At 39.9% G+C, this 18,439-nt stretch overlaps 2 protein-coding genes and 1 long non-coding RNA gene across 7 annotated transcripts in view; 1 reads left to right on the top strand and 2 right to left on the bottom strand.

The window, feature by feature from the left end:
- flvcr2a (FLVCR heme transporter 2a) overlaps window positions 1-13,074 on the bottom strand; it is a 22,634-nt gene extending 9,560 nt beyond the window's left edge. For 2 of the 4 annotated variants that reach the window (XM_035994609.1, XM_031278729.2), the window contains exons 1-3: window positions 12,094-13,074; window positions 4,142-4,283; window positions 2,214-2,354 (exon numbers count right to left, since the gene is read on the bottom strand). In XM_035994609.1, coding sequence (XP_035850502.1) covers window positions 2,214-2,354; window positions 4,142-4,283; window positions 12,094-12,678 — 868 coding nt within the window. In that variant the 5' untranslated portion in view covers window positions 12,679-13,074. The remainder of the gene's footprint in view (window positions 1-2,213; window positions 2,355-4,141; window positions 4,284-12,093) is intronic. The other 2 variants (XM_035994610.1, XM_031278731.2) reach the window with 2 other exon arrangements.
- LOC118493737 lies at window positions 7,189-14,185 on the top strand. The gene is made up of 3 exons (XR_004895709.1): window positions 7,189-7,200; window positions 10,362-10,364; window positions 14,102-14,185. It is a non-coding gene; the product is annotated as an uncharacterized LOC118493737 (long non-coding RNA).
- jdp2a (Jun dimerization protein 2a) lies at window positions 14,111-18,439 on the bottom strand. 2 transcript variants are annotated; one of them, XM_031278792.2, is made up of 4 exons: window positions 18,174-18,439; window positions 15,934-16,151; window positions 15,161-15,265; window positions 14,111-15,044 (listed from the first exon to the last, which is right to left on the bottom strand). In XM_031278792.2, exons 1-4 carry the CDS (start codon window positions 18,259-18,261, stop codon window positions 14,859-14,861), a joined length of 597 nt encoding a protein of 198 aa, XP_031134652.1. In that variant the 5' UTR covers window positions 18,262-18,439; the 3' UTR covers window positions 14,111-14,858. The 2 variants fall into 2 exon arrangements, with proteins under 2 accessions (XP_031134652.1, XP_035850521.1); XM_035994628.1 differs by lacking the exon at window positions 18,174-18,439 and adding an exon at window positions 18,057-18,137.

Below are 18,439 nucleotides of genomic sequence, written 5' to 3'. Positions count from 1 at the left end.
GCGCTGGAAGTCCATGTGTTGTGATGACACATCCCCATATCTGCACACCAGCTGATAAAGACTGTGAGTCTCCACACATGTGATTGTGGCAGCTTCAACCGCAGATGTCTATTTCGAGGCTTTTAAATCTTTGTTACCTTTCACCTCGATATTGCAACATCTTTCCCTGGATGTGCGATAAAAGTAATGATGTTGGAGGGTGGGATGACCTGCATGTCGCAGTGATGTAATCAAGACATCATCATGATAGAGAAACATATGAAGACACAGATCTGGACTTCCTCCTTCTGCTATCTTTATGATATCATTTTTTGGGACCTTCCTATGAACCTACAGTATTATGTAAGTGAATCAGCTTACAACAATTCTGATATTTGTTTAATCACTAATCATAATCAGGGTGGGAAATTAACTTTTTTGCGTGGATGCTCAATTTTACCAGCCACTTATATTTTTTATCAGCCACTTTTTCCAGAATTCAAATTTATAAAAGAAAGTGCACTAAAATATTTTGAATTGCTTCAATACATAATTTTTTTATTATTAATACATATTTTATTAATATGGGCAAAGAAAACTGCGAAACCATGGTAAAATTGTATTTGGTCAGTATGGTCATATTCTACAGTAATTGTAGGCTTACATGTTTAATGAACAAAAAAAAATATTGACTCATCTCTCAGTAACATAGCATTAAACAGTCCCTCCAGGATTTCGCAGCCTTTTTTTTTGTATAGTTCTTTAAAAATAAAAAGGAAACGTATTTTGGGGAGAATAAAATTACTCTGGGCTGAGTTTTCTTAGTAACCTTACCAAAAAGGCTCAGGATGCTGCAAATGTTGGTATAATATGAAAATGGCTGGTGGATTTAAGACAAAAAATAATAATTTATTGAATGAATCAAATTTGAACATTTCTGTCAGTGGCTTGTTGATCTTTACATTGTTAGTTAATTTCCTAACCCTGGCCTGGGACACACATTCATACGGTTTGATAAAGTAGGCCTACTTATTGGACTTTAACTTATCATTGCACTTACAATAACGACCGTAGCTGTCCTCAATTTAGGTCATCGTGTACATCTCATCTCCGTTTTTTCCTGCATCCACCGTGTGTGTGTGTGTGTGTGTGTGTGTGTGTGTGTGTGTGTGTGTGTGGGTGTGGTGGGTGTGTTGGTGTGTGTGTGGGCGTGGGTGTGTTTGTTTGTGTGTGTGTGTGTGTGGGTGGGTGTGGGTGTGTGTGGAACTGAGCAGCAGAGAGGCCGACAGGATTAAAACAGCAGCAGCTTTCAGCGACTGAAAAATTGTTACAGCGTACATTGATGTTTAATATCTGATGACATATTGGGGTCATTTTTGGATTTATTACAGTAAATATATTACATATTGGACCTTTAATACAGGTTGGCAGGACGGTCTGAAATGTTTTGCATGGTCTTTCGCTGTACGTTTTGTCAATGCGCCACTTGTTCGAAAAGTAGGCTATCTTCTCTTTTTCTTTACCTAGCCCTCAACAGTTTGTACATTCATAGCTAATGCTGACTCCGCGGCAGGCCTCTTAACACCGGGGACATGTCGCCACATGTTTTTAACCGATAATTTTCGTTTCGTCTGTACCTCAGCTCAGCTACATGGTGTCACAGATGATCGCTGAAAACTACTTGACAAAAGTCTTTAAGTTCTTCACAATAAAAGTCCTCCGTTATTTTGGTATTTGAATGTTTTTATTATGAAGCAGCAAAATCCGGAAATGTTGGGCATTCATTAGCAGTAACGTAACGCGACTCCTATAAGCATTGTGCATTGTTTCTTAGCAACAGCATTCTTTGACAAAAGCTGTCCAATCCGTTACAAGGAATGTTTTACAATCAACCCACCACTGTGGCTGGTAGGCTATATACAAGGCAAAGTCACCCGCCACTTTGAAAAAGTACCCGCCATTGGCTGGTGGCGGGTGCTAATTTCCCACCCTGATCATAATCAAGTAAAATGCCAAATATGTGTTAGTTTTAGCCTCTCACATGTGAGGTTTTCCTGTTTTTCTCTGTTTAATATCATTGTGACTTAAATGTCTCTGGGTTTTGGATTGTTGGTCAGACAAAAAAAGCAACCTAAAGACGTCATCTTGGACTCTCAGAACTTGTAATGGGCATTTTTGCCATTTTCTTGACATTAGCCTAATCGTTTAATAAAATGAATAAACAGGAAGGGTACCATAGGTGACCACCAGGAGCATGAAGGGCTTGTTGCGCAGCAGCCTCAAGACAGAAGCTGTGTACGAGTACTCGCCGGGGGGGATGTTCCTGGCATGAGCCTGGGCCTGGGTGGGCGGGATCTCCGGTCTCTCCTGAAACACTGTTAGACAAACACAATATTTCATGAGGATACTTCTGTGTTCTTTCATTAAGATTGTTGTGATAGTGCATTGTCTGTTCTCTTATCGGCCAGTACAGACACTGACGGGGGGTAAAAGCCCAGTGTGACGCTGGAGGTCATAATGACAGGCGGAGAAATAACAGTGGAAGCAAAATCTGTAGTTAATTAACAGGATGAGTCAGTTGAACAAACATTATCATCATTATTACCTTACCTTAATTTTATTAGCTTTGTATTAATTCCTTGTCCTTATAAACCAATTTGTACCTTATTAAGTTATTATAAGCCCAGAAAATAACTTTTTTTGATATTTTTGCATGGACAGATACACAGAATAGCATATCACATATTACATACTAATTTGTAATGCCTGTCCCTGGATTGGCTTTTATATCTGATCTGATATAATCAATATTATTACCACACCCTTGATACATAAGCTCAGTATCACATTAGAGTGGCCACACAGCAACTTGCAGCTAATAAAGTAATAATAATGTAATAATGTCGGGTACAAAAACTTTAAATCCCCTGTATACCAATAGTCCATCCAAACGTGTTTTCATTTATGTTGCCTTAGGCCTAGTCCACACATACACGGGTATTTTTGAAAATAGGGTTTTTCCCTCCGTTCACAAAAAATATCCCTTCCACACAAGCACTGTTTAAATCAGTTCAAATGGAAATGCAAAAACACAAAAACAAAGATGTTGGCCAATGAGAAGCCTGAAAAAAATCTATTTCTAGATGCTAATGGCTTTCCTAATCTGGCTGCCATGGCGTATGGATATAGTGGAAGAGTTACAATACATTTTTGTGTAAACATGTAGTAAAAAAAAAAAAAAAAAGTCCTGTTAGCAAGGTTAGAACCAGTACTATTTTGGCCATGGCCACCATCGCACAAAATGCTGCCTCATTTTTGACATCTCACAAAGGAGATAAGGGTGCACATTTTTACATTACAAGCTAAAAACTCAATTTCCCTGTCTACACAACAACACTGAAAAACGGAGTTTCTGAAAATCAGATTGACATTTCCCTCACCCCTTTGGTTTGTTGTGCTTGTTTGGGCATGGCAAGTTATCATACCAGGTTGGTGACATCCCGTAATGCCAGTTAACATCTCCCAGAAAGAAGTGCAACCCGTAGTGAAGCTTTACTATGTTTCTTTGACTGTGGATGAGTTTTAGTCCTTCGTGGAGGTGAAAGGAGGAACTAACAGAGCTGACGGGGAAGATGATTTCATAAAACACTGTCACAACTCCCTGAGTTCCTATTTCCCATCGTGTCTGAACACATCTCATCAAAAGGTGAACAATTACAGCAATTACTGCTGCTGCTCATCCAGTGTACTGCGATGCTGTTTCTCGGTAGAAAGCACATCTCAGGAAGACTCAGCTTTCAAGCAGTGCTGCCTTAGGAGCCCAACAAACAAGTAAAAAGTTCTACCATATAAAAATGATAACATTGTGTGTAAACAATGAACCCTGATGTTGCAAAACCCTACTAGAGAATCACCTGTGTTCTCGTCTAAAAATACCATTACACTGCCAACTAAGAAATGTCATTGGCATTACTGTGGGACAAAGGAGGTGAGGTAACAGCTTTGTCACAGTCCCTAAAGCACAAACTGTCAAGATGACTCTTTGCTTTATATATTTTCACAACATGACTGTGGGAGTTATATGAACTTGAAAGGGACTTGCATGAGTGGGCAAGAAGCCCTGACAGCTCTATGAGCCTGCGGATGTGAATAGTCATCTTACCAATGACCACGAGGATAAAGATGAGGGTGGCAACTCCTGCGCTGATGTAGAACATGATTCTGATGTAGTTCGCCAGCTCATTGATATCGTCCACATTAGGCACAAGGATGGGTGGGAGCAGGAACCCAATGGCAATACCCATCTGTAGGTAAGAGGCACAAAATTAAAAAATGACTCTGCGCCTCTAGCTGACAGCTACACACAGAGCTATAGTTAGTACACATCATTAAAGTGGAAAGCATCATTAAAAAAGTTGAAAAAATACAAACTTGACATTTGTGTGAGTGATGGCTACCAGTAAACACATCAATAATACATGCTTATGGGTTAATGTTTCATTTCTTATACTGCACTGTAACTTTTATTCTTGTATTTTAACTGTTTTAAATTTTTTATTCTGTTTTCATGTAAAGCACTTTGAATTGCCCTGTTGCTGAAATGTGCTATACAAATAAAGCTGCCTTGCCTTGCCTTGCCTTGCCCAGATAGCTCAGTTGGTAGAGCAGGCGCCCATATATAGAGGTTTACTCCTCGACGCAGTGGGCCCGGGTTCGACCTGAGGCCCTTTGCTGCATGTCATTCCCCCCTCTCTCTCCCCTTTCATTTCTTCAGCTGTCCTGTCAATAAAGGCCTAAAAATGCCCAAAAAATAATCTTTAAAAAAAAAAAAAATAAATAAATAATACATGCTTATTTCATATGTAGTGATTACAAAATTAAAATCAAAATATGTCAAAGGCGGGTGGTGTTAAAGCAATAGTTTTACATTTTAGGAAACTAGCTAACACATTATATATTGTTTGTTTAATCTGTACAAAAGAAAAATATAAAAACTTTAAAAAATCGCTGTTTTATGGAGGGTTATGTTGGACCAAGACAGGCTAGCTCGATGGTGTTTTAAGCCCCCACCATAGACTTCAAGACACCTAACCCTAACCTCGTCTTCCATGCAGCACTGCCTGGAAGATGACGTTGGGGGCTTAAAACACCAAACACCGACAGGCTAACTGTTACCCCGTTTCCAGTCTTTAGGTTAAGCTAAGCTAACCAGCTGCTGGCTGTAACCTTATATTTGACGGACAGATATGAGAGTGGTATTGATTATCTCATCTAACTTTCTGCCAGAAAGCAAATAAGCAAATTTCCCAAAATGTAAAACTATTGCTTTAAGAAGTACAGGTAATGCAATGGGTCATATTTTGGGGGACTCCCCAAAATATAACCCCTTGCACCAGGGACACATGTGCTTGACATAAAGGTACAATGTCTGTTTTACTTGTTATATCCTAACACTCCCCCTCCCAACCAACCCTCAGGGTCAGCAAAAGTTCTAGTGGATCTGGAACAGTTGGGGGGTACTAAACTTTCCAAATCTGAATACCGTATGAGTAGTGCCCACTTCCTCATCTTCCTACAGCCTCAAAAACATTCCAGAGGGAACACCAGTCAAAGTCCCTCCACTCTAGGCGAGAGATGGAAAAGTGCAAAAAGGGACAAGACATGTTCTGGGGGAAGAAACCTGTGAACAGTGTTTGAGGCATGCAAGCACAGAAATACATTAGACCCCTTCAGGCCTCTGAGAATGTTATAGCCACCATGATTTAGGATATAGATGTGCACTTGTTACCCTCTACAGTACAGCATATTAATCATTAATTTAACTTGAGGTCATTTAGCTAGAGATCCCTTCAATACAGTAACTGGAGAGTCATCTATGTTTAATCGCTGTCACATATCCAAGCAAAGAAAATACATTGTATCTCTCATTTTTGTGCATTTTGGAGAAGTAGAGCAAGTCTTGATAACTTGATAACAAAAAAGCAAAACAAGCTTATTCTCAGTTGGTGCAAATTAAGGATCTCTTATGATGTTACATTTGGCACACAAACTGTTAATCTGTTTGTTCTTCAAAGGCCTTTATGGAAATCCTACCTATTTTTTCTTAATGTGAACTATTTCTGGATGTCCAAGGGGATATGTGAACTACTTCAGCCTGAAAACTTGGAAGCATCAAGTTTAGGGACCGGATCCAAAGGAATAAAGTCCTGGTGAGCAAGTAAACATCAACAACAATGTGTTCTTTTATCTTCAGCGTCGGAAAGTGGGGCTTAAGCAAAAAACAAGAACATGTGTGACAATGGCCGGTATGCAGTGTTTATTAATGCAGGTGAGAGAGAACACACTTCAATTGAAGAAAAAAAACATTTTAGGTTCAGAGGTTCAAGAGCATCAGAGGGGTCAGACGTTTTTTGATGATCTATGTTTAGGTATAGGGTTAAACATCGTGGTGCGATCACAAGGCATCCATATATGGCCCAATACATAAGATGCCTGTACAGTATCCATTAACTGTTTTTATTGGCGTGTACAGAAAGAATAGTTTAGAACTAAAATGAATTATGAAGCCAGATTCTTCCCTTTAGAAATGACTCAAAAATGCATGAAAATGATGTCATTGTACTTCAAAACCTCTAGATTTATCATCTCTCTAACAATTGTGAAAGAGACATGAACCATGATATGTTCAGGTTTTCCTTTACCTCAAGCTTCAGACGACCTAACAAGTTCAATACATTTTCTGGTATTTTTAGTGTGAGAGGATAGGATAAACGACCACACACACCCTCCCCAGCAGCCCTTATTATTGCCATGGACACAGCATTCTCAGTGTAATCTCATTATACAGTTAGTTTACCCCAAGCCTGGGAACTTGTTCAGAAGCAGGAGGTGAAAGTCAACCGCCACCCCCCACAATTTCCCCTGCCTAGAAAGAACAAAAGACACACACACACACACACACACACACACACACACACACAAACTCACACACACGTAGAGCTACATTCTGGCATATCTGCTTCCTCCCAGTTTGGGAAAGTCTTTACCACACACCTCACCTGTTGCATTATTACATTGTTGCTTACAGTGTATATATGTAGAAGTGGCAGACTTCTTATATGAGTTTGATTTAGCTGACATGTAAAATTTGCTCACTGCCACCACATTTTTCCAGCAATTTTCTTTTCTGCTCAAAATGAACTTGTTTGCATACAATTTACAGTCTTCTGAACACAAAATTGAAGAATACATATTTGACAAAAATGGTAATACTAGGCTCTTGGTAAGTTAGTAACTAAGCTTTCCCAAAGAAATTAATGAAGCCATAACCTTGTTAATGAAAATCACCATTGAACATTTGGAAAATAACCTAAAAGTAAACTGTGAGCTAATACTTTCACAGCTGACATAATAAAATCCACTTTATAAAACGGAGAGTTACAGTCCTTGATTATGATTGGTTGAGACGTGATCAAAGTCGTTACTATACTATACTAATACTATAAAACACACAACTGTGACCGTTGTATCTAAAGATGCCCCCTAGCTGTTCTAAAATCCCTGTAAACCATGGCCTGTCATGGATTATTGCTTATCTATTCCTCAACTTCTCATATACCACATGCCATACCGTAGGCTGTCACGAAATCCTGAGGTAATTTTAAGCGAACTGAAGCTAACATTGTCGACATGTATTAAGTGCTTGTTTCTGCAAGTTAACATGCATCGCTTCTCTCAGATCCTTTTCACTGTTAGAAGCTGAAGCAGCAGCCAGAGAGTGATTCAGACTCAGTCACACATTCAAAGACGCTGACATGGTATAACATGTAGGCCTACCTGCTTGTTTTTTGACACATGGCCATTCAGATTGCTAAAGATGGTAGATCTCTCTCTCTCTCTCTCTCTCTCTCTCTCTCTCTCTCTCTCTCGCTCTCTCTCTCTCTCTCTCTCTCTCTCTCTCTCTCTCTCTCTCTCTCTCTCTCTCTCTCTCTCTCCCTCTCTCTTGGCAACCGACACTCATACTCTCTCTACACCAATATCTCTCTCTCTCTCCCTCTCTCTTGGCAACCGACACTCATACTCTCTCTACACCAATATGAGAAGATAACACACACTGCCAAAGACATTTTGAGCCTGAAAGGCAAACAGAGACACACCTGGTTTCCCAGAACGCAAATGGAACAGGCAGCGGAGACCTCCTGCTGCCCAAACTACAGGGACGCGAGTCTGGACAGGATGCCAAGGATATAAACAGTGGCCACCGAACACACAAACTGGCCGAAGAAGGTCATTGCAAATGTATTGGGGTCAGCCGTGCTCATCTTTATCCAGGCCCCACTGCAGTTGAAAGCTGCGCCCACCACCACGACGTCCCTGAGGCCCCGGTTGTCGAGCAACCACGTTACAGGCAGAATGAGCCACATGAAGGCGTTGCTCATGGAGTAAGCGCTAAAGGTGAACATCATGACCCATCGCCGCTTGTACAACTTGGTCTCTATCAGTGGGAGAGCTGCGCAGCATCCAGGGCTGAAGGCTCCAAGATGTCGCTGCTGTCTCCCAGTGGCAGCTGGTTATATTCTCCCAAACTAGTTGTCTTGCTGGAGACCAACCATTGGCTCTGGCCTCTCCAAGGCCGTCCATCCACTCGTGAGGGAATTCACCCTGAGAATTCATGTTGCTCTTACTGAAACCCCTTTCATTCAGGCTTCTGTAGCAATTAACAACTGGAGGGAAGAGCAAACATTTCTCCTTGTGTGTCCGCTCTCTCAAAACCGTGGCAGTTTACCTGACTCGTCCCTCCCACCCAGCAGGTTTTATCCTACATGCTGATCATAAACAAGCTTGCCAGCTGTGCCTACAGTGGCGATTACTGCTTATTAGTCCTTCTGATTTAGCAGAGGTGGATCTGTGGTGCAGTTGAAATATACTGTAATGAGCAATGTTGGAAAGCTCTGATCCCAGCCAACTGTTACATACCTGACTGACTCCAGTCTTTAACACTTCACTTTAGTCACATGAAAGTTTTATTTTTCATTTCAAACTCCTCCTTCCAGCTTATGTGTTGGATTTACCAAAGCCCAATCACTTTTAATTGCATCATCTGTCTTGGATGCTACCGCACTGGCAGACCTGAAGCCGGATGATTTAAAACGTATTCATTTAGCACAACACATTTTTGTTATGTTGTCTTTATAATCAATGCACAGTGCTTGTGTACTCAAAAACACTGGATTTTTAATGCTCTGCCATGATGAGGTACTGACAGGTTCGATGCTATATGATGCTAAAACGTGAGTTTATAGTAATCAACCATATTGGAAACTGGAGCTTGTTGTCACAGTTTTTACTCTCAGTGGAGGATTATTACTGTGGGACATTTACACAATTAGTCATGATCAATCATTTTTCAGAGGATTACTTTGTATTTGGATTATTCAATGTTCTTTAACTTTTTCCAGAAAAGGATTCAATCATGCCACAACTGAGTGTGACAACGTTTTCATGAGTTTCAGGTTTTTATGGTTGATCGTATGAAATTGTGTCATATTGGAATTTGTTTTGCCTGAACACTGTGACAACACATATCCTGTACTTGATATGGAGGCACTGACTGTTTGTCTAATTTCTGATTTTGTCTCTGTAGAAGATGGCAAATTCATTGCAGGCCTTGGTGGATAAAAGGAGATTAAAACGGAGAACATTAATTTAACTTTTCACTGAAAAAATGATATTAGTGATGTAGGCTAGTAGGCTATTGAATGGATTCTCAAAGCACCAATGGTAATTGTTAATGGTTTCCCTGCTGTCTACAGCCTCCAGCCACCTCTGCTGCATGGAGCAAAGGCGCAAACCCATAAATGGAAGGAGTGGAAGATAAGAGAAGGAGAACCAAAACCTCTAATAATATTTAAACTACAACCCTTAATGCACTTCATGTTCATTATTCACCCTGGCAAATCCATATGATATGAAATCCTTCAGTATTGGTGTTTACATTCAGCAGAAGGTAGGCTACTAGTTAGCCGAGATTGCTTTTTTTGGTATTCGCCTTAATTCTATAAAAACAGTGCAATAAAACGCTTAACCACAGTGGATAAAACAATCTATGATGATGATACAAAAACAATCCCGGGCTCATATCTAAAACACTTTAGGTAGCCTATTTGGGCTATAAACTGCCTCACGGTCATATTCCACTTCCTCAAAGTGACGACCAGCACGAGATGGAGGAATTGTGCACGTCACCTCCCATTTGGTTGCCACCCTCAAAACAAATAGCCTACCTTCCACGATTGAGGAATATTTCACCAGATATTCTCTTTAAGTTTAAACATTTTTGTCGCGTGTTTATTTTATTTTTTTACATCTGGGGCATGGGAAAGTTTGTGAGATTAAAGAGGCAGTGGTGGAAAGTAACTAAGTAGGCCTAGCTACATTTTTACAGTACAGTTTTAAGTTAGGCTACTTTAGGCATGGTTGAGTAGGATACTTCCATTCTTACTTACACTTATTTCAGAGGGTAGTCTCGGCTACTTTTTACTCCACTACATTTACATCTGATAGCTATATCAAATTACAATCTACACAAAAAACACATAATGAGCTCCCAACCTGTTTGGCTTGTGACTCCTTACAGAAAAACTATGTGCAGTTTGGGCCCCTTGTCAAATGTTTATAATATATATGCATATATAATAATAATATTTCCAGTTCCAATATAAAGACAGATTTCCCATCTAAATTTCTCAGTTGTTTCATATAAAATAAAGTTTTCAGGCCCAAAGAGGAGAAAGTAGCCAATATTTTACAAATAATAGAAGAAATTAGGGAAAGAAAATTGAATTAAAATGTGTAGCTGAACTTAGTTTTTTCTTCTATTGTACCCCATTATTTATCTGCCCCTCAGATTGATATATATATATATATATATATATATATATATATATATATATATATATATATATATATATGTTGAAGTATTTGATTGGAGGCTGAACATGAAGACATACAATGTTTCAACAATCGAAAACAAACGAGAAGAATCCATGAACCCGGATAAGCTTTTTCAAGGTAAGCAGGTTCTGTGACTATGCAGATAAGCTGTCACATGTCAGAGCACATACACATGCATGCACGCACACACACACACACAGCATATGTCTGCCTCTCAAGCTTTACAGGCAATGAAAAGTGCTTGTGTATCTGTCCACGCTAAATTTGTACAAACTGCAAAGGATTTTTATCAGGACCAAAGACACACATATTTGTGAAAATCTACGGAAAGAATCCCTTTAGTATCAGAATTCAGTGCAAACTAAGAAATTCCACAAATATGTTTTCATTCAGTTGAGAAGCACAAATGACCCACAGAGACCCTCAAAACAGGGGCGACCTTTTCGTGGGCTCAGCCCCTAATGAGAATGTGACACAGATACAGTGCATTGCTAAATGCCCTGCTAAATCAATAATTTCATTATCTGATAATCTCTGAGCTAGCTACTGCACAACAACGTCATCTAACGTTTTTTGACACTTAGTGTTAATAGACTATTAACACTATGATGGAACTAAACCCAACACGTTATAAGTAATAACGACCAATTTGACACAATGTTCTAACATTCAGCAATTTTAGTTGCTTACGTTTCAATTTGGGTTCAAATCTGCGCCATGAAATTACCAACTTCTTCTCTGGGGACGACCAACGTTAAACTTCACAACCGCACTCCTGGCTTAAGCCCCCCGAAAAAGGGTCTAAAACTGCCCATGCCTCAAAACTTCCAGGTTTAGGCTACTACATGCCATTTGTTTTTTGGTCAACAAAGGCATACCGGCATTACTATCTAACCGTGTAGAAGGGGCCTGTATTACTCAAGTAATTGATAATCTGGTTGGTTTCTCTGGCCATGGGTGGAGGGATGAGGGTGGGTCAGGAGCCCAACAGCAACTATTTGCCGGAGGCCCCCTAAGAGGTTATTCCAGCCATGGGTTTGGGTCTGATTCAGGCTACTCATGCAATTCAAACATTTCTCAGGGGGAGTTAGGGACTAAATCATATTAAACCGAATATAGAGGTCTATCACAGTGACAATTGTGGCTAAGAGATCAACTCGCCTGATTCCCAAAAACTCCGATGGAGCAGGCGGTGGAAACCTCATCCGCGCCGAACCAGACTGACGCCAGGCGAGAGGGCATCCCGAGGATGAACACCTGGGCAAGGGAACTTGCGAGCTGTCCGACCATGGTCACCCCGAACAAGTTGGGTTTGGCACTGGCCACCTTGATCCATGTCCCGGCGCAGTTGAGCGCGTTGGCCAGCAGCGCTGTGACCCGCAGCCCTTTCTTATCCAGGAGCCAGGTGACCGGGAAGATGAATGGGATGTAGGTGAGCATGTAGATCATGGACAGCCAGTCTATGGAGAAGGCTTCCACGTTGTAGAACTTCATCATTATGTTGTTGATGATCCCGTACTGGATCCATTGGTACGCGTTGCTCAGGGAATATGCGCTGAACAGGAACACGATCATCCAGCGCTTCTTGTATAAACGCGTATTGGCGGCAGAGCCGCTGTCGCCGTTTGGGATGCTGCTGCATTCAATTTGCTGCGCGGCATCTGGACCCCCAGCTCCCAAATGTGGCCCATTGTCCATCGAATTCTGCGCGTTTTTGTCCTGCGATGCCCGCGTATCTTTTCCCATCTTCTGCTTCAGTTAAAACGAGCACACTTGGAAATATAATAAAGTCTTCCCCCAGCGCAATAACGGATTTAAAATGTCTTTAAAACCCCAAACTGCTCCGAATATATGTGAATTAAAAATTAAAGTACAGAAGTAACAATGAAAGATAATCAATAATCACTTTCGGTCCATGTGACAGTCCAAACACTATTCAGTTGTAGGACCAAAAGGACTGAGACGACTTCAGACTTCATTCCAAAGGACTGGCCTGCTCTCCAAAAGTTCATTAAATACTTGAGCTGTCTGAGAAATCCTTTATTACACACACTAGGTATGAGCTGACCCGACTTTTACTCCACCCAGCTGTTGAGATAAGACGTGACAGTGACTGTAATGAGACACACCTACCAGACAGTTAACAACACAGACTGGTGTCTTAGTTTGTCCTTATTTTTCAACTTAATCTTCCAATGCAACATCGCAGATTAACAGTGTGCCACATTAACAGTATTTTATTCAATAATAATATATTATAAGGTTGCTATTATTTCTCTAGCAGGAGTTTTGTGCTCTTGCCTCAGTCATCACCTTATTAATCTGCCTTGTTAAAAGTTAAATCCCACCGTGTAAGAACAATGAGTGCCTTGTTACCTGTTTGCTGTTAATTAGTACATGCTGTTCTTACATACTTTTCACAATAGATCAAATGTGGATTAAATGTCAAATCTTAACTCATTATTACAGTATATTACACTATTGATCCCCATTTCATTAAAAAAAAAAATACAAAAGGAAAGGCATTAGTAGTTTGATGTCTTAATGCAGAATTACACATGATGTGAGGGGAATAAGGTTAATCATGAAATATATTATTTTCCTTCATCTTTTCCACTGTTATAATATGTGTGGAATTACCCACAGCTAAAATAAAGCCTTCCCTCTGCAGGATACCTTGGGATCCCTGAAACCTCCCACATAACAATTAGCCAGTGGGATGTTGGATAGACACAATAGGTTTGAATAGTTAATCAAGTTTAACTTGTCGTCATTGAAAATGAGAGAAACCTCAAAGCCCTTCGAGTATAAATAAAGGTTAAATAAATAAAAAAAATAGTTTAGAAGTTCCTACATAAAACAATAACAAATGAGCGGAAACCAATATCAACTGCAGATGTACAGGGCTGATCAACTTGTGCTGCTACTGGCCACCAGATGGCACCATTAACCAGAAAGTTTGGTCCTCAAAATTGGACCCAAAATATAATACATGATTGACACATTTTCAATTTTTTTTGGATGAAATTCCAGTAAGAAAACAAACCAAACATTTATTTCTTAAGGAAATACAAATGACATTTTGTGATAGCTTATATGCTTATATAACATAATATACAAAAGTATAAAAAAAACATTGGTAGTAACAATATGGTAACAGAAAATAAAGTACAATGTAAAAAGTCCATATATATAATATATGTGCATACATGACGCCTGCGCCAAAACATAGGAATAAGAAAGAGCATCAACCGCTCTGCCACCAAATGTATAAAAAAACAAAAATGATCATGACTCATGAAGGTTATTATAGTAAAAAGGCTTCTGACTGGCTGCGGGTGTAAGTACTTGCTTAAGAAAGCAAATCAAACTAAATGTGTCTAATAAGCCTACCTATTTGCCCTCTTCTAGATGCATTTCATTTCAAATTCCTAATATCAGAAGAAATCAGCAAATAAAAGTTGTTAATTTCTAAATCACCAAATTAATGACTGGAATGACTGAGCTGATATTAAACACTGATGTTTTCGATAGCGGAAAAATTAATTTTTAGCTGCTGGAAATGAAGCGATGGCTAAAGCTAAGGAGGAATATAGTACAAATCCACCATAAAACAACAAACTTTATGTAAAGTAATGTGCCAATAGCTGTGTTGGGTTTTCTGTTTAACTTCATACTGATAGTGGCTGGAGTCTGATGACCACAACTACAAATACATGGGAAAGAAAGAGAGACAAACAAGAAGAAGTTTGATTTAACCGCCAAAGCAGTGTCCGATGTAATCACATCCACAGTTTATGGCGTAACGCTCTGTGAGATAAGGTGGGAGGACTCGGATGGATCTCATCTGTGGCTGAGACCTAAAGCTAAGTGCTGCTAGTTGGCTGTTTCTTCTCAACTGTAAACTGTAGAAAGTTGTTGCACCTTCACTTGGCCTCCAGTTGCTGCAGCAGGGGGTTGGCCTCGCTCTCCGGGGTTTTGATGCTGTCCGTCCTGACAATACAGGTGGGGCGGTGTCGGTTAAGCATGAGGATCAGTTGCTGTCGTTCCAGCTTCAGCTCCTCAATCTGGGTTTTAAGGTCAGAGTTTAACATCTCTAGTCTCTCGGATTCCTATGAGAGGGTGGAGAGAAAAGGAGGCAAAGACAGAGACAATGTTGTTTTGGCAATAAGATAAACATGTGAGCGTTTGAAAATAATGACAAAGTGATTAACTAGGTGTGTCTCACCTTTTGTAGATAATCTGTTCTCTCTTTCTTTTTGTTTCGACATCGAGCTGCAGCCACTTTGTTTTTCTCTCGCCTTCGTTTCCTCCTGTCGTCCTCTTCATCTCTCTAAACAGCAGTGCAGGTAAAAAGGTTTGAGGCTAAGTTGTGATGGACCTGCTGCACATTGGGAGACTCTTCATGTTTCAGTACAAAATGATGCTGAAATGAGTACAAAATATCATCTCGCCTCCTTTTATCACATCTTCATTTGACGATAATAGAAGTATGCTTTGACCGTGTCTTCTTTAATACCATTATCAATAACCAATGAAATGCTAAATAAAGAACTAACAATGTTTTTATGTTCTACTTACTTTGCATGCATGTTGATCTGTCTCAGTCACAGCATGCATGTTTAATGAAGTAGACTAGAAGTATGAGAGCATTTTTATTCTTGAAGTGATACAACAGTATCATGTCCAACTATGTCCACTAGGTGGACCTGTTGATTAAGATATGACACAACGCTGTAAGTGCCAAGGTGCTTTCACTTCAGGCAAACCTGTTTATGATATATAAGGCACATTTTATACATAGTTAAGCTAGAATCTGTATGATACATTTGAAATACTGTATTTGGTTTGTTGCATCTCTTCTTTATAATCCCATTCCATTAATTCCATTAATGTTCAAACGTCAGATTAGAAGCAAGCATGCAAACTGAGTAAAAACTCCAAAATGTATTGTTTATGATGTTCATGATCTAGTTATCAGCTCCTCAATGTTTCATATACCTCTGCTTTGATCACTAGGGGCCTCTTCCCCAGACTGTCCAGGAAGTGCAGAGGTGACAGCATTGTACCAAACTCCTGGAAGTCCCCAAATTTGAGCTTGTCAGTCAGTGTGGTGGCTGAGATCCCAGCCAGTGGGCCCAGGCTGGGCAGGGAGCCTGCTGTCACAGAGGGATCTGGGATTTGTCCTGGCATCGCGTCAGACTCGGTCGTGACCACAGCTAAAGAGGAGAAAAGAGGAGAAAATGGAAGACATAACTTAGATGGCAACCAAACTAGATCAATGAAAAACACATACAACTCTGTCTGCTCTGCTCTACTTGTTATAGTACATACTTTATGGTATGAGGTTAGAAAAAAAGCCATTTCTCAATAACAAATTAGCAGCAAATACACATGCAAGTGCTTTATTTGACCTACAGTCTGTTACAGAGCTTCAAGAAAGCATTTGCCTGAGGTGCACTGCTCCTTTCTAGCAGTTAGACTGGCCTTACTGTGATGAATTGCTGGTCTGTTATAGGAGCCGGATGCTGAGGCTGCTCTCATTAGGCCATTTTATTATTTTGCTTATTTTTCTGGAATGAATATACAACCATTTACAGGGATCTTGGCAAGAATTTAACCTATTTAATCCCCAGAGATCAAAAGAGAGATGAACAGGGTACAAAGCAGATGTGGGCAGTTTCCCCTTTTATTTGAAGAAGCCGTTCCCAAGAAATATCTGTTAGCCGTGGTGTCCTCCTTATGGAGACTTGATGTCAGGGGAGTTAAATGTGGCTGCCAAAATTCAGCATAATGTGGTAAAGTATGAACCCAAATTTAACTTGTTTGGTTTGGTTTAGCCACATGAAAGATTGAAAGTTGAAACAGTTTACTTACTGTTTTGCACACTGGCAAATGCCACGATTTGAAAATGCTAAAGGTGAACATTTAAAAATATCCAAAGACAATGAGAGAGGTGTGTGAGAGCAAACCAGCCAAAGACAGGAAATTACATAGCAACTCAGCAGATTTCCAAGCCACATGATGCAGCCAAAAACTACTATCTAAGGTCAATTACTCAGAGACATGTAGCCCACACTACAGGAATAAATAGGCAATATCTGATATACATACCACTACAGAAAGCAGGCTGTTATTATCTGTTAAGGCAAATGTATGGGAATTTTAAGGAAGGAATGTATGTATGCCAATAAATATGCATCTACTAACTAGATGGAACATGAGAATCGCACTTGGGAAATGACTTTCAGTTTTCACACATCCCCAAACTACAGGTCAAAAAGACAAAGGCCTCTGAACTCTGCAGGCCATGCTTGCATGGTAGGCAAATTTGTCTTAAAAATGGTGACAGTTAAATTGAAGTAATATGTAATTACATGCATTAGACATTTGGTTTGAAATGCTCATAAAAACACTAGCAAAAGCAAAAGACAAAGCCACCTTAACACCATAGTTCTTAAACGTTTTCATAAAAACCATAGGCTACAATATGGATCAATGACCATTTGAATATATCATTGTCTACAGTGAAGGTATGATTAAAACAGCTATTTAACATACTCTAATAATTGTAACTTTATTATAACCCTAAAGGTCCAAGAAGTCAATTAACTTATACTGATTAGACTGTAGCTTAGTTATTTGTGTTGAACCTTTACATGAGAAAGCTTCCGGTTAGTTATTATCAGTAGTTTAGGAATATGTGTAGTCATTTTAAGTCGACTGCATTGTGTTGCAGCGAGTGCACACTGAAGCCATTGGTCAACTTGAAAGCGGAAGTTTTTCTTCAGTGCGGCATTTATCTTACGTAACCTTGTCTTCAGAGAGCTGCAGTGATAAAACGTTACAGCTTTTCTTTTCCAGCGGATTTCGCTTTAGATAACCACATTTTAGGAAGCAATGCACAACACCAATGTAAAGGATAGACAGCTCTAACTAAGAACATTTTGTTCTGAATTGTGCACGCCGTGGTTCCATGTAAGAGGAGCATGCAAACAAAAGAAAACGATCTTTCTGTAGCATGCTAAATAAGTTGTCAGGTCTACTTTGAACACCAAACAAAATCCCACGTAAAACTCAGAGACTGCAGTGAAAAGCACCATATAACCCAAAACATCACAGACCTTCTCGCTGCCTGCTCACAAACTATGCTCGTTAGGACCTATGCGTGGCGCGCCAATAAGCTGTTTAGTATGTAAAAACTGATTCAGCTCTCGACTTATGAAGTTTTGTTTACCGACCTGACTTTGATCCCAGGTGCAACAAATGTCCTTTCTTCTGGTCAGCCGAGGGTCGAGAGTAGATTTTAAAAAGTGGAAATCGTTGCATCAGACCGATTTAAAACGTGATCCCAATCTGGGAGGATTTGGGAATGCGGAAATTAGGCTATGCCAGCCAAACGTAAGCAGGGATGTAAAAAAGTACATAGTGGGAGCAGAAGTGGGGAAGTCGCACCGCTCCTCCCATAAAGAAACACTGAGGTTGCATACTGCAACGACAGAATATG

This window comes from Sander lucioperca, chromosome 18 (genome assembly GCF_008315115.2).
Source record: "Sander lucioperca isolate FBNREF2018 chromosome 18, SLUC_FBN_1.2, whole genome shotgun sequence".
In the NCBI taxonomy this organism is placed as follows: domain Eukaryota; kingdom Metazoa; phylum Chordata; class Actinopteri; order Perciformes; family Percidae; genus Sander; species Sander lucioperca.
This window is presented reverse-complemented; position numbering and strand designations above follow the sequence as displayed.